The sequence below is a fragment of the Megascapheus bottae genome, chromosome 2 (genome assembly GCF_031878675.1).
Source record: "Megascapheus bottae isolate mThoBot1 chromosome 2, mThoBot2.hap1, whole genome shotgun sequence".
Taxonomy (NCBI): Eukaryota; Metazoa; Chordata; class Mammalia; order Rodentia; family Geomyidae; genus Megascapheus; species Megascapheus bottae.
In genome coordinates this window covers 85,492,893-85,505,917 of record NC_143510.1, presented here as the reverse complement: position 1 = coordinate 85,505,917, position 13,025 = coordinate 85,492,893, and the positions used below count along the sequence as shown (strand labels likewise).

Genomic DNA, 13,025 nt, shown 5'->3' with positions numbered 1-13,025 from the left:
CAGTTGATGCAGGCTGTACAGGTCACAGGCTGTCCAGTGCTTACTTTGACTGTCCTCGAGTCCCGAGTCTTCTGGTGGTTAGCTGAGGAAACTGTTGTCTTATGATCTGTAAGTCAACATAAGAATCGGTTACCAATCCAGTTTTATAAATAGCAATCTGAAGAAGGGAAAGCAAGCAAAAGGTATCTGATTCCATGACTTTGCAGGACACTGTCATTTAGGTAGGGACCCTGATACTGGGAAAGCAGGTGTGTGTGTGTGATCGGGGAAGTGGGGGGGGACTCTTGATGGTGGCTCTGATCTTGAAGGGCCGGGGGTCTCATTTGGCTGCTCTGAGCTTCTGGCTTTCTTACTACCAAGCAAAGCATCAGCTGATCCAGAACATGCCCCTTGTTGATTCGTTAGAACTCTCCAATGGTTCCCTCATCACACCTAGACCCACCCCCACCAACCCCACAGCCTGCTTCCCCTAGCTCTGTGCCAGGGCTCTGTGAACCTCCCGCCTTCCTCACCAGTCCCCAAAGGGACTGCAGTATCACTCAGAAGGGACTGTTCTCTTAATCCACTTCAGGATTTGGGGGCATGGTCTCTCTGCCCTAGCAGTGCGTATAATCCCCCATCTTGCTTCCCCTCGCCTGCCCCTGCTTCATCACTTAGACTTGATCATTCTCTCCCTGAGTGCTGGGTTGGGTTTCTTCTGTCTTGGGTGCATGGTATGAGAGAGGCGGGACCTTGCATGGGGCTAGGCTCATGGGCAGAGTTCACTCTACACAGACTGCACTTTCCTGTGTACAGAGGACACAGGGTGCAAGAAGCTTGGAGGAGACCCCAGGGCTGTCTCCTGGAGTGGGAAGCTACCAAGAGACTGCTTTCTTTGGTGTTTGTGGGGAGGCAGGGTAGTGGGGGGGGGTTGAGTGTTAGAATTTTCAGGTTCAACTACTGAGATTCGATCCAAGTTCAGACACTTAGGTGGAATGCTTTTGAGCACAACACATAGTTCACATTCAGACAACTCAACTATTTTATCTTTGAAATGGGACTATAACCTTACCTTACAGTATCATATCTTATTAATATATGTAAATAGTTTGCTGCAGAGATTGGTTCTTAGAAAACACTCAACAAACAGTTTTTTTAATCCATTATTACATACTATTCTGGTGACTCTCATTTTTCCTTTTACCTCAGGGTTTTTCCTTTTTCTTTTCTGTTCCTATGGGCTTTTTTTTTTTTTTGTAGCAGTTCTGGGGCTTGACCTTGGTTTTTGCTCAAGGATAGTGCTCTACCACTTGAGTCACCGCTCCACTTTCAGGTTTTTTTTTTCTTTTTTCTTTTTTCTTTTCTGCATGTGTGTGTGTGTGGGGGGGGGGAGGTTAATTGAAGATAATAGTCTTACAGACTTTTCTGCCTGGACTGACTTTGAACTGAGGTCCTCAGATCTGAGTAGCTAGGATTAGAGGCATGACACTTGGGTGTTTTTTGTTTTGTTTATTTATTTTGCTGGTCCTGGGGCTTGAAGTCAGGACCTGGTCACTGTCCCTGTGCCTCATTGTGTTCAAGGCTAGTGCTCTACCACAGAGCTACTTCTGGCTTTTTCTAAGTATTAGAGAGAAGAGTCTCATGTACTTTTCTGTCTGCACTGGCTCTGAATTTCAATCCTCAGCTTTTGGTCTCCTGAGTAGCTAGGGTTACAAGGCTTGAGCCATGGCTACCTGGCTGGTTTGTTGCTGTTGCTGTTGCTGCTGCTGCTGCTGCCGTTTTTAATGAAACAAGTCTTGCTAAGTATCCCAGGCTGGGCCTGAACATATAAGATCTTTCTACATCAGCCTTCCCAAAGCTGGAATTACAAGTGTGTACCATTGTGCATGGCCCAACGGGCTCTTCTTTTTATACTCGAGTAAATTCTTTCTGATCCTCTCCCTGTAAGATCAGCACTGAGCTACCTTCCTGGCAGGGTGGGAGGGAGAGAGACTGCACATTTCCTTTCCTGGGTAGAGATACTGAGGCAGATATCCCACTGCAAGAGCAAGACCCTGGGGGACTTTCTGGGTAAACCTCTTGATCCAAGCCACCGGTACTCTCATGCATTGACTTACTTATTCACTCAACAAACGGGTACCATGATCCTGCTTGTTGTTTGAAATTGGACATAACTAACTCCTCTGGCCTTCGCTGGCTCCTGTGATGTCTGAGGATCGAGAAGGCTATGTACTTCCTCCCTAATCAGAGAGATAGGTGATGGTGGCTCTCAGCTAACCAGGCATGGGCTCAGTGGGACACAAAGATGTAGACGAATGACAAGGTATCAGGAACCTGGACAGGGCAGTGTGCAGATGGCCAGTTTTAATACATTAGTGAATGGACAATGCAGAGAATAGACAGGTCACACTGCCCCATCCCCAAATGGGTGAGAACAGGATGTTTGGAGAATCCATTGCTGGAAAGCCATAAAACCACTTTGGGAAGTTAAAAAAAAAAGGGCGAGGGGCTTCTCAAATATTTCATGGTAATAAAGTTGAACAAAACAATTCCACAGTTGTTCAGATATACAAAGATGCCAGCCTCGTAGACAATATGCCCTCCGTCTCCTCTAACACCATCTCCTGCCCAATGAGGATCCACAGCCTCACTTCCCGGGAGACCACTGAGACCTGAATGAAAGTGGATGCTGAAGTCTGAGGGCTAACAGTGATCTGTACACACTCTGTCCTTCAGTTTGCCTTCACTGATGGCCAAAGCTCTCAGTGCTTTGTCACCAGACTCTTGTCCTGTGTACAGATAGACAACATACAACACAGACAAGAGAAAAGTTGGAGCCTGATGGTCTTTGCTTTGCTTTAAGAAGTGATTTGGGATCTGCATTTCCTAAACACCCAAGGAAAGAAGATACTATGAAAGTTCCAAGAGTCCCAGCATCGAGAAGATAAATGCATCCTTAGGAAAAACAGGCCCTTCCCTCTGTTTAGCTCTGAGAAATTCGCCTATACCAATAGACACAATAGTAAGGGAAGCTATAAACTCAGAAGGCTCAGGGTATCCTTTATTGATATAATTCTACAATTCTTCCCCCAAAGCACTGTCACACAATACTCGAGTTTTGTTTTTGACAGTTGTGGGCCTTGAACTCAGGGTCTGGGCTCTGTCCCTGAGCTTCTTTGGTTCAAGGCTAGCACTCTACCACTTGAGCCACAGTGCCTCTTCTGACTTTTTGGTAGTTAGTGAGAGATGAGAATCTCATGGACTTTTCTGCCTGGGCTGGCTTTGAATCTCAGTCCTCAGATCTCAGCCTCTTTAGTAGCTAAGATTACAGGTGTGAGCCACCAGTACCTGGCAACTCCAACTTTTTATTGACTAATTTCAGGGAAACAGTCTAAAATAAGAGTTCTAAAATAAGATAAAGTTCTCATGAAACTACTAATGAGAGAGAAAAATCAATGTTTAACATTGACTGGGAGCTGATGACATGGTAACGTATACACTCCACAGACATGTAAGCATTTAAATGACAGGAACAATACCCACATGATGACAAGAAAAAAGCTCCTGATATACTAGCAGGTGATATAAGTAGACCTTCAACTATGTTTATGCTAGGATTGTACTTTATATTTGCACAAAAATAGGAAACCTGGGCCAGGCACTGGTGGCTCATACGTGTAATCCTCGCTACTCAGGAGGCTGAGTACTGAGAATCAAGGTTTGAGGCCAGCCCAGCAAGAAGGTCTGTGAAACTATTTAGCTCCAATTAACTAGTGGTAGCCTTGAGCAAAAAAAAAAGCTTAGGAACAGCACCCAGGCCCTGAGTTCAAGCCCCAGGACTGGCCCTAAAATAAAAAGGAAGCCTGTAAATATGAAAATGGCTATTTGCTAGAGTTGTAGAGTTGCATGGGCAGAACCAAAAGGATCACATGTAATATTTGTGTACTAACTCACTTTGCATGCCAATAGAAAAGGATTTTCATAGTAGAACGAGCCCACATTGACAAAGGAAGTTATAGAGAAACCTGAAAGGAGCACTAGAGATCCACGAGAATGTTACAGTGCTAGTTTTTATTTTTTTCTCTTTTGAAAGCAAATCAACCCCATTTCCTACAAAGAAGATCGGTAGATCATAAAAGAAAGCAGCGTTGTTGTGTTTGGTTGCTAAGTCTTATTATCACTTGATTTAGGAACTGTGCAACTGTGCTGTGTTTATTCAAATGGTAACCCACAACAGCCACAAAACAAACAGGCGAGCCCTCATGCCTAGCCTTCAACACCAGTGCTGGGGGCTGGTGTCTCGGGATGTGCCACAGTGCCACTGGGAAAGGGGGATGAGCCTCTGGAAGTCAAATTAGATGCATAATCAGTATGTTTGTGAAGTCCTGTACTGACATGACATGGGTCCTTAGAACTTACCGATTTGTTTTCCAGCTTTCTCCATTGCCTGCTGCTTTTACTTACACTTTAATCCTAGCTACTCAGGGAGGCTGAGATCTGAGGATTGGGGTCCAAAGCCAGCCCAAGCTGAAAAGTCCCTCTGAGACTCATCTCCAACTAACCACCAGAAAACTGGAAGTTGCACTGGGGCTCAAAATGATAGATCGCTAGCTCTGAGTTCAAGCCCCACAACCAACAATAACCACAAAAAAGCACGCGTATCAAAACAATGTGTGTTTGTCAATTTTGTTGAGTTAGTCAAACACAACAGAAAAATCCTCCCTCCCTACCCCCCCCCCCCCACCCCTGTCTTCTTAACCCACTTGATCCAATCTTGTGGATTCATCTGTGCAGACCCTTTTAGGGCAGCTGCTTATGTGTACCTGCTGCTCCCACTCCAGCCAGGTTCCTTCTTGCTATGGGAACTATGTCCAGGCTTCTCAGGCGGGGCTCAAGGCCCTCTATGATCTACTCGCACTTTGCTTCCCAGCCTCAAATCCCACTGCTCTCAGATACTCTCCATACACTAGCTTCAGAAAGGTCCTGCCACCATATATGCTTTTCCTTCTGCCTGGAGCACCAAGTTCCTCCCTCCACCCCATTCCTTTTTGGTGCCCAGTATACTTGCTCTGTGCTCTCTGCCTGTGTTTCCCCAGTGAATCTGAAGTACACAGTGGCTAAGCACCTGGGCTTTAACATCAGGCTATTCAGGTTCCAGTCCTGGCTCGGGTATAACACATATCCATCACTTGACATGTATTATCTTAGGCGATTTTCACAACCTCCAGAAGCAGGAAGATGCTCCCTCCATCACTTTTTTCCTTTGAGCAGATGAATGAACTGAAACTCAGAGAGGCTAAGCCTATGCCTACAAAGCCATGAAGCTCACAAGATGCAGACTTGTGATGAAAACTGAGTGTCTGAGCCAACATTCAAATGCAATAGAACTGCTTCTAGGCGAAGGACCTTGATTCCCTCGGTTGCATTCCCATCCTCCGTCATCAGGTATATTTGAGAATGAAGAGATTCTTTGTTCCCATCTATTCAGGGGAGTTCTCTTCTGCTCCCCTTATTCTGGCTTTCTCGGGGGGAGACTCTGGTGACCTCTGCTGGGTTCTCACTATTCCTTATGGGCTACAGATAGCAGAAAGCAGTGGAGAGGATGGTGACACATCAGCAGCACATCTCTTTTCTGGAGTCTACTTACATCCAGAAATGCAGAAATCTGTCCATTATATACTTCTGTTTACATAGATAGACTAAGTAGAAGTTATTCTGTTGGGGCGGGAGATGTAGCTTAGTGGTAGAGTGCTTGCCAAGCATGCATGAGTTCAATCCCCAGAACCTCAAAACAAAAGAAGAGAAATTGTTGTGTTGGAATCATTGAGGTCTCCAAATGGATTTGCTGAAATATATGATGCAGATTGTCTGCCAGCTCAGTGGACTCTGGCATCCAAGAGAGAAAGAATCCTTTTCATCAGAAGCTCCAACTCAATGCCGGGCTTTATCGTTCCTCTAACTTTCCTGACACCAAGCCTACTTCCACTCAAATGGTATACTGGAATTGCACAGCTCTGAATGCCCTTGTGTCTGAGCCCTTTGCCTGTCACTCTCCTCCACCTATGCTCTGTCCTCAGTGGCCAGTCCCCCAGTGAGAAGCCATTTCAGGACCTTTCGCTGATTCCCTGAGCAGGATAGGCTCAGCCTGAGACCAGCTTCCATCCTCCCTCCATCTTGAATGTGCCTCGATTCTACCTGCATCCACCCAATTCTGCCAGCCCAGCACTCACACCTGGATGGCCGTCGTGCCCTGATTCCACACAGCTCCCGCTATGACCTGCCTCCAACTCCAGATCTCATTTTGTTCTTTCCTTGTGGGTTTTCCCACAGCCTGTCCTCATTGTCTGGCTTCCCTTTTCCATACCCACAGTCCATCTAATGTTCTCTTATCCTGAGGCTCTCAGCTTGTACCTACTGCATCCCAGAAATCTTCCCTGGGTCAATTGGTTAGTAACAGAGTCCACAGAAGTTTTTCTAAAGAAATCAATTTGTTTCTAATTGGCCATATTCTAAACTGGTACATATTTATGATATGTACCATGATGTGACATGCTTATATTATAAAATAGACACATTGGGCTAATTATTATATGCATTGTCTCATTACTCTTACCAATTTTTTTTTCTGATGGGGACATTTAAAATATACTTTCTTGACAATGTTGAAGAATAACCAGATTGTTGCCAGTGGTTCACACTTGTAATCCTAGCTACTTAGGAGAGAGATGTGAGGACAGGTTTGAAGCCAGTATGGGCAGAGGAGTTCATGACAGTAGTATCTTCCGTTAATCACCAAAAAGTCAGAAGTAGCGCTATGGCTCAAGTGGTAAAGAACTAGCCTTAACAAAAAGAAGCCCAGGGACAATGTCCAGGCCCTAAGTTCAAGCCCCAGGATCAACTCACACACACACACACACACACACACACACACACACACACACAGAGAGCATGCTTCAGAACGTTTTTTTTTTGTTTTTTTTTTTTGTGGTGGGGCTTGAACTCCGGGTCTGTGCCCTGTCCTTGAGCTCTTCAGCTCAAGGCTACTGCCCTACCCCTTGAGCCACAGCACCACTTCTGGTTTTCTAGTGGTTAATTGGAGATAAGAGTCTCATGGTCTTTAGTGACCAGGCTGGCTTTGAACCGCAATCCTCAGATCTCAGCCTCTTATGTAGCTAGGATTACAGGTATGAGCCACTGCGCCCAGCGTAGAATGGATATTTTAAACACTACTTTTTTAGCACTCACTGACATTCCACTAACTCCCCACCCCCACAGAAATGGTGCTGGGATTGAATTCAAGGCATCACACATGCTAGGTGAGTGCTCTACTTCTGAGCCACATCTTTAAAACAGTAGTCTCCTTGGCTCTCTATAAAGTCATTACCTAGCCTAGTAGACTCTATAGATACTAGATATCTGGCCATGTTTTCTTCTACTCTTCATTGTACTGGATAAGCTAACATCTTAATAACCATATGGGTTGGATAATGGTACCTGGCTTAAAATGGTGCAATGCTTTGTAACCTCCTACTTATTGGGCATTTGGTTGGGGCCTGGAGGATATGACACTGAACAAAAGGGAAATGTCTTCTGTCCAAGAAACTTATATCTCAACACGAGACCAAAAGTAGTAAATGAAAAAGTCATTGTCTTACATTGGTTGTCTTTTCCTTGACTTATCAGAGACTTGGGAATACAGAGATGGGGGTATTATGTGGTCTAGAGTTTTGAAGGCTCCATGATAATTTGGCATTTGAGTAATGACCTCGGGAATGAACACGATGGCTGTCTAGGGGAAGAAGGTTATAAGGAAAAGAAACAGCCAGTGCAAAGGCCCTGGGGTTGGGAGCTGGTTTCACTTGTTTCAGGAAGGAAAAGAGGGCTAATACTGAAACAGAGATAGACACAGAAAAGCACGAGGAGTTGAGATTAGATGGCAGAGACAGGAACAGAGGGGGGCTCAGATGAGGCCTTATGGGCTTTTGTAAGCCCTTCTGCTTTTACTGAACACGAGATGAGAATTGAGGGGACGTGAAGGGAGTTGGGTAAGATCTGACTTACTCCCGAAAGGTTCAGTCTGACTGCTGAGTTGAGAATTGGCCATACAGGCAAAGATGGAAGCAAGGAAACCAGGCAACAGACTGCTACAGGAAATAATGTGTCTAAGTACATTCATTCACTGACAATACATGAAAGAATGAATCTACTCCTCTTATCAGCCAATGAAGTTGTCATTGTATTGATTTATTAAAAAAATACTAAAGCCAATATCTTTGTGCATAATAAGTTTTGATTATTGCTACTTTATTGCCAATGGCTTCCCATAAAGTATAGGAGGGCAAGCTGGGCGCAGTGGCTCACACCTGTAATCCTAGCTACTCAGGAGGCTGAGATCTGAAGATCAAGGTTCAAAGCCAGCCTGGGCACAAAAGGACCTGAGACTCTTATCTCCAATCAACCTCTAGAAAACAGGAAGTGGGGCTTGGCTTGAGGGTAGGGCGGGTGCCTTGAGCTGAAGAGCTCAGTGACAGTGCCCAGGCCGAGTTCAAGGCCCATCATCCACCCCCCCCAAAAAAAAGTATAGAAGGGCATTTCCACATGTTTTATGTGCTAAACTGAAAAGGCTGAGAAGACCTTTTACGCATTTTTTTTTCTTTGCCCACTTAAGCACCTGATTTTTTCATCTTTAAAAAACATACTCAGGTTATCTGCCAGGCTCATAGCAGGATCAGAAGAGTCACAGAATGGGGACACTGGGCCTTCATCAGTGCGGAACAGGACAAAGCTGGGCCCCAGTGGAAGTGCCCTGGCCGGGAGGGGACAGAGGAGTGGGGAGAGGGAGGTCGGAGGGAGGGGTCTGCATTTGTCTACACCGCCCTCTCCCTTTCCCTGACCTCTCTCCCTTTACTGTCCTCTTCCAGCCCAATTTCTTTCCTCTCAAGAGTTGGCCTCTACACTCTGGTGTTTATGGATTTGTCTGACAATCCTCCTTCATTCCAGCTTTCAGGTTTTTGTGGCAATTTTTTTTTTCTCTCCAAGCAGGATTAGCATATTTGATGCTGGTTATGAAAATGCTTGAAGCTAAAAAATATTTGATAAGTCTTACCCTCCCTACCTCCTTTTCAAAAGAATAAAATAAAATGGAGCAAGACCATAAGCAGAGGGGCCAGTTGGTAAGAACTGGGGTGGGGGCTGGGAGAGAGCCTGGCTCTAACCACATTGGCCCCAGCTGAGGTCAGGACTTTTCCCACTAGGACCAAAGAAAGGGCTGTTGCAGATGGCACCTCCTTCTCACAGGCTCAACAAAACCCTGCGGGAAGGGGGTTTGGCTTGCTTTCTTTTTATTTTTTTTTAAGTGTTTCTTATAGGCTGCAAATTACAAATTATTCTCCTCTCCTTTCACCAAATAAGCAACTGGTGTCCGAATCTGAAAGCCTGGCACCATTTAGTTTCGAGTCTCCAAATACAGGGTCGGTTCAGCTTTGCGAAAAGCCGTTCAGCTTTTAATTTCTGGAGCAAGACTCGGCAAACAGTAAAACACTTTTGTGGAGCTGTGAAAGTTGAGCTTTGCTGTTTGATAAATGAGCAGACAGGCAGGCAGCCCCTCTTTCTTGTTTTTGTGTGGATTCAATGAAGCCTGCCTAAAGAACACCCCATGCTGTTCTAGCTACCGATCTAACATTCCGCAACGTCCCAACCTTCCAAATTCCCTTTAATTACTCGTGAATCCCACCCTTCTCTCTTTCAGCCAGGACAGACAGAGCTGGGGGCTCTGGGTTCTGGGGGTGGAAGTGGACGAGCTTAGGAGGGCTGGTGGAAAAGTGTTGAGGTTGCCTATCTAAACTCGCAGGCCTAGAGGGCATCCAGTCATTTTGTAGATGCAGTTTGGTCTCATTTTAATGAAATAGGAGTTGTAGGCGAGCCTTCCTGAAATGATATCTCTGAACAATGGTTTTCCTCTAAGATGAGGAAGGCAGGAATGAGAAGAGGAACTGACATACCTCAGCTTCACCTGGCACTGCGCACTAATGTGTGTTAGACTTGGGATTTATGTTTTACCCCAACCACACTGGTGGAGAGAGTGGTGGTGGTTTTACACCTGAGAACTAGGATCAAAGGTGATGGCTGCTTACATCCACAGACTGGCCAGTGGTCCTGCAGGTCCTACAGCTTCTTTCATCCTTTTCTGGCTGACAAACACACCTAGAAGCCAGCAAGCTGTTGACTTTGTGCATGGACTCCCTGATGTGTCTCCTCTTGGGAGCCATGTAGGAAGCCACAATTGTTTTACATCTGGGCTTTGATCAGGACCCACGTCGTATGGTTTTAGCTGCTTCAAATTTATTCATCAAGCTTTTGGTTGTTTCCACAAATTCAGGCCTACCTTCACTCGGCAAAGATTTGTTAGGAATAAGAAAAGATTCAAAAGAGATTTGGGGGCCGGGAGTTTGGCCTAGTGGTTAAAGTGCTTGCCTAGCATGCACGAAGACCCGGGTTCAATTCCTCGGTACCACATACGTAGAAAAAAGCCAAAAGTGGTGCTGAGGCTCAAGTGGTAGAGCTCTAGCCTTGAGAAAGTCAAGGACAGTGCTCAGGTCCTGAGCTCAAGCCCAGGACTGGCAAAAATAAATAAATAAATAGGAAATATAAAAAGAGATTTCATGGCTAGGTGTAATCTAAGTATGAGGGTCACAGAGGGCTATCCCATATAAAAATACCAGCTACTATCTGAAAACTAACTACAGCACAAAAGGGCTAATGGCATAGCCCAGTGGTAAAGTGCCTGCCTAGCAAGCGTGAGGCTCTGAGATCAAATGCCAGTACTACACACATCAAAAAAAAAAAAAAAAAGTCCAGAGTGAGGAAATAAGTACAAATCCTCTCAAGAAAGGATCAGTAAAGGGGAAGAAAGTAGAAATAAAATACTATGAAGAGCTCATTTAATAATCAGATATTGTAGCTTCTTATTAATAATGTGCTCCAGACATGGTATCGGAAATATAAACACAACTACATAGACATAAAAATCTATGACTATAGACATGATGTTTTATTACATAGATTAATATGTATCTATGACATACAAACCCTCAGCCTAATTTTAATTATGTTCTAAAATCTAAGTGCCAGTGATGGTATATAGAGATTCCCTTCTTGAATACTTAGTTAAATATGTCATTTGAAATATGATGTAAAAATCAATGCTAATAAATTCTTTAATTTAAAAAAATGGGTGGGGCCGGGAGTTTGGCCTAGTGGTAGAGTGCTTGCCTAGCATGCACAAAGACCGGGGTTCGATTCCTTGGTACCACATGCATAGAAAAAAAAAAGCTGGAAGTGGTGCTGAGGCTCAAGTGGTGAAGCTCTAGCCTTGAGAAAGTCCAAGGACAGGGCTCAGGCCCTGACCTAAAGCCCAGGACTGGCAAAAAATAAAAATAAATTTAAAAAATGGGTAAGTTCAAAAAACAATAATAATGTGCTCCAGAAACAAATCTACCTACCTCCTTTCTTTCCCTTCCCTTCCTTCTCCTTCCTTCTTTTCCTCCCTCTCTCTCGCCCTCCCTCCTTTCCTTCCTTTCTTTTTTACAATACATCTAGCCCCCTTTTCAAAGAAAAGATAATTAAGCCCAACCTTATAAATGAGATCTTTGAAGCATGCTGCTTCAGCTCTTCCATCTAAGTGTTTGTCAGAGAACACTGTGCTTCAGTGATCCAGCTCTATCCCACTCCAGTGGTTAGGGGTCACCCTTCCTGGGCATCAGGCACTGGGGGAATGGAGAAAGAGAATGTTGCAGGCTCCATAGGAAATTCCCCAAGAGAAATTTCATGATTTCTACAAGAAATCCCCGTCAATTGAAATGAGAGAGAAAAAGAATTCCAAATCACATGGATGAAGAATTCCATGCTAGGAAGATTTCCGGGGCTGGAAAGATACAGTGAAGTGAGAAGGGAGGCATGGTGGAAAGCTTGCTGTTCCAAGAAATCTACCCAGCATTGTGCTTCGACTGACAGGATGCGGTGTCACGTGTGCAGGAGCAACGACAGTCATTTTAAACTGATTTAGCTAGGAGGTAAGTTACATAAGATGCAGGTTAAGTTAAAATGGAATCATTCTGCAGACGATAATAAGAGGGTGCGGGTGAAGATGGCAGCGAGGATGATGTAGGACATTTTTAGAACAATTGTTCTCAAAATTGCTCACAGGAAAAAAAAAAGAATACTTAGAAGGGTTGGAACATTGATTTGTTAGTGATGATGGATTAAAAAACACGATGTACTAAAGTCACGAGAGGTTGCTATAATAAACTGAAGTCCCTAATTATAACTAACAGCCATTGGAGGTTTGGGTTTAGCAGGTCCTGTGTGAAGCAGTGCTGTTATAGTTGTCACTGCAACCATTCTTTGGGTGGTTCCTGTCGTGATTGTCATTTACAGATGAGGAAACTGGGGCCCAGAGCTAGCTGTCTAAGCTCATGAAGCTGGAAAGTGACAGAGCTGAGATTCAAACCCACACAATTTAACTCCAGAGTTTTCACACAACACTACATTAAAAAAAATCTTAATGAACAGCATATGAAATCTGGTGTGAAATCAGATATTCTGACATGGCTATTCTATGAAATATGCTAAAAAGGTGAGAAAAAGGGCTAATATATTAAAATAGAGGGGAATATGGTATCTTTAATGATTTCCATTTGAAAATGAAGAAAAGAATCTTCACTGAAGATCCTTAAAGAGGCCTGCAGAAAACTTCCTCTTCTTCTGTGTTACATCTCAGGTGACATACCTTAGTTAGGGCAGGAGGTAGAGGTAGGCAGGTTGGAGAGGCTATCGAGGAAGAAGCTGTCCAGTCTAAGGAGAGAACTTTAATGATCCTTGTGTCTATTCCAATGGCTGAAATCTAGGTCCTCAAACACAGTTGGCTTCCACACATACAGTGCTCAAGGTATCAGCAGGGAAGAAGGAGTCAAACACTGAAAGAGGAGCCACCCACAGTGACTTTGAGTCCCCACTGGAAATAGAGGCAAACTATTAATGAACTAAAT

The 13,025-nt window shown here is 44.4% G+C and overlaps 1 protein-coding gene across 2 annotated transcripts in view; it reads right to left on the bottom strand.

Annotated features, from left to right (window-relative positions):
* The window catches only part of Rfx4 (regulatory factor X4), a 129,692-nt gene that overhangs the window by 58,905 nt on the left and 57,762 nt on the right, over nucleotides 1–13,025 (bottom strand). For both annotated transcript variants that reach the window (XM_090328565.1, XM_090328566.1), the window contains exon 5: nucleotides 45–106. In XM_090328565.1, coding sequence (XP_090184691.1) covers nucleotides 45–106 — 62 coding nt within the window. The remainder of the gene's footprint in view (nucleotides 1–44; nucleotides 107–13,025) is intronic.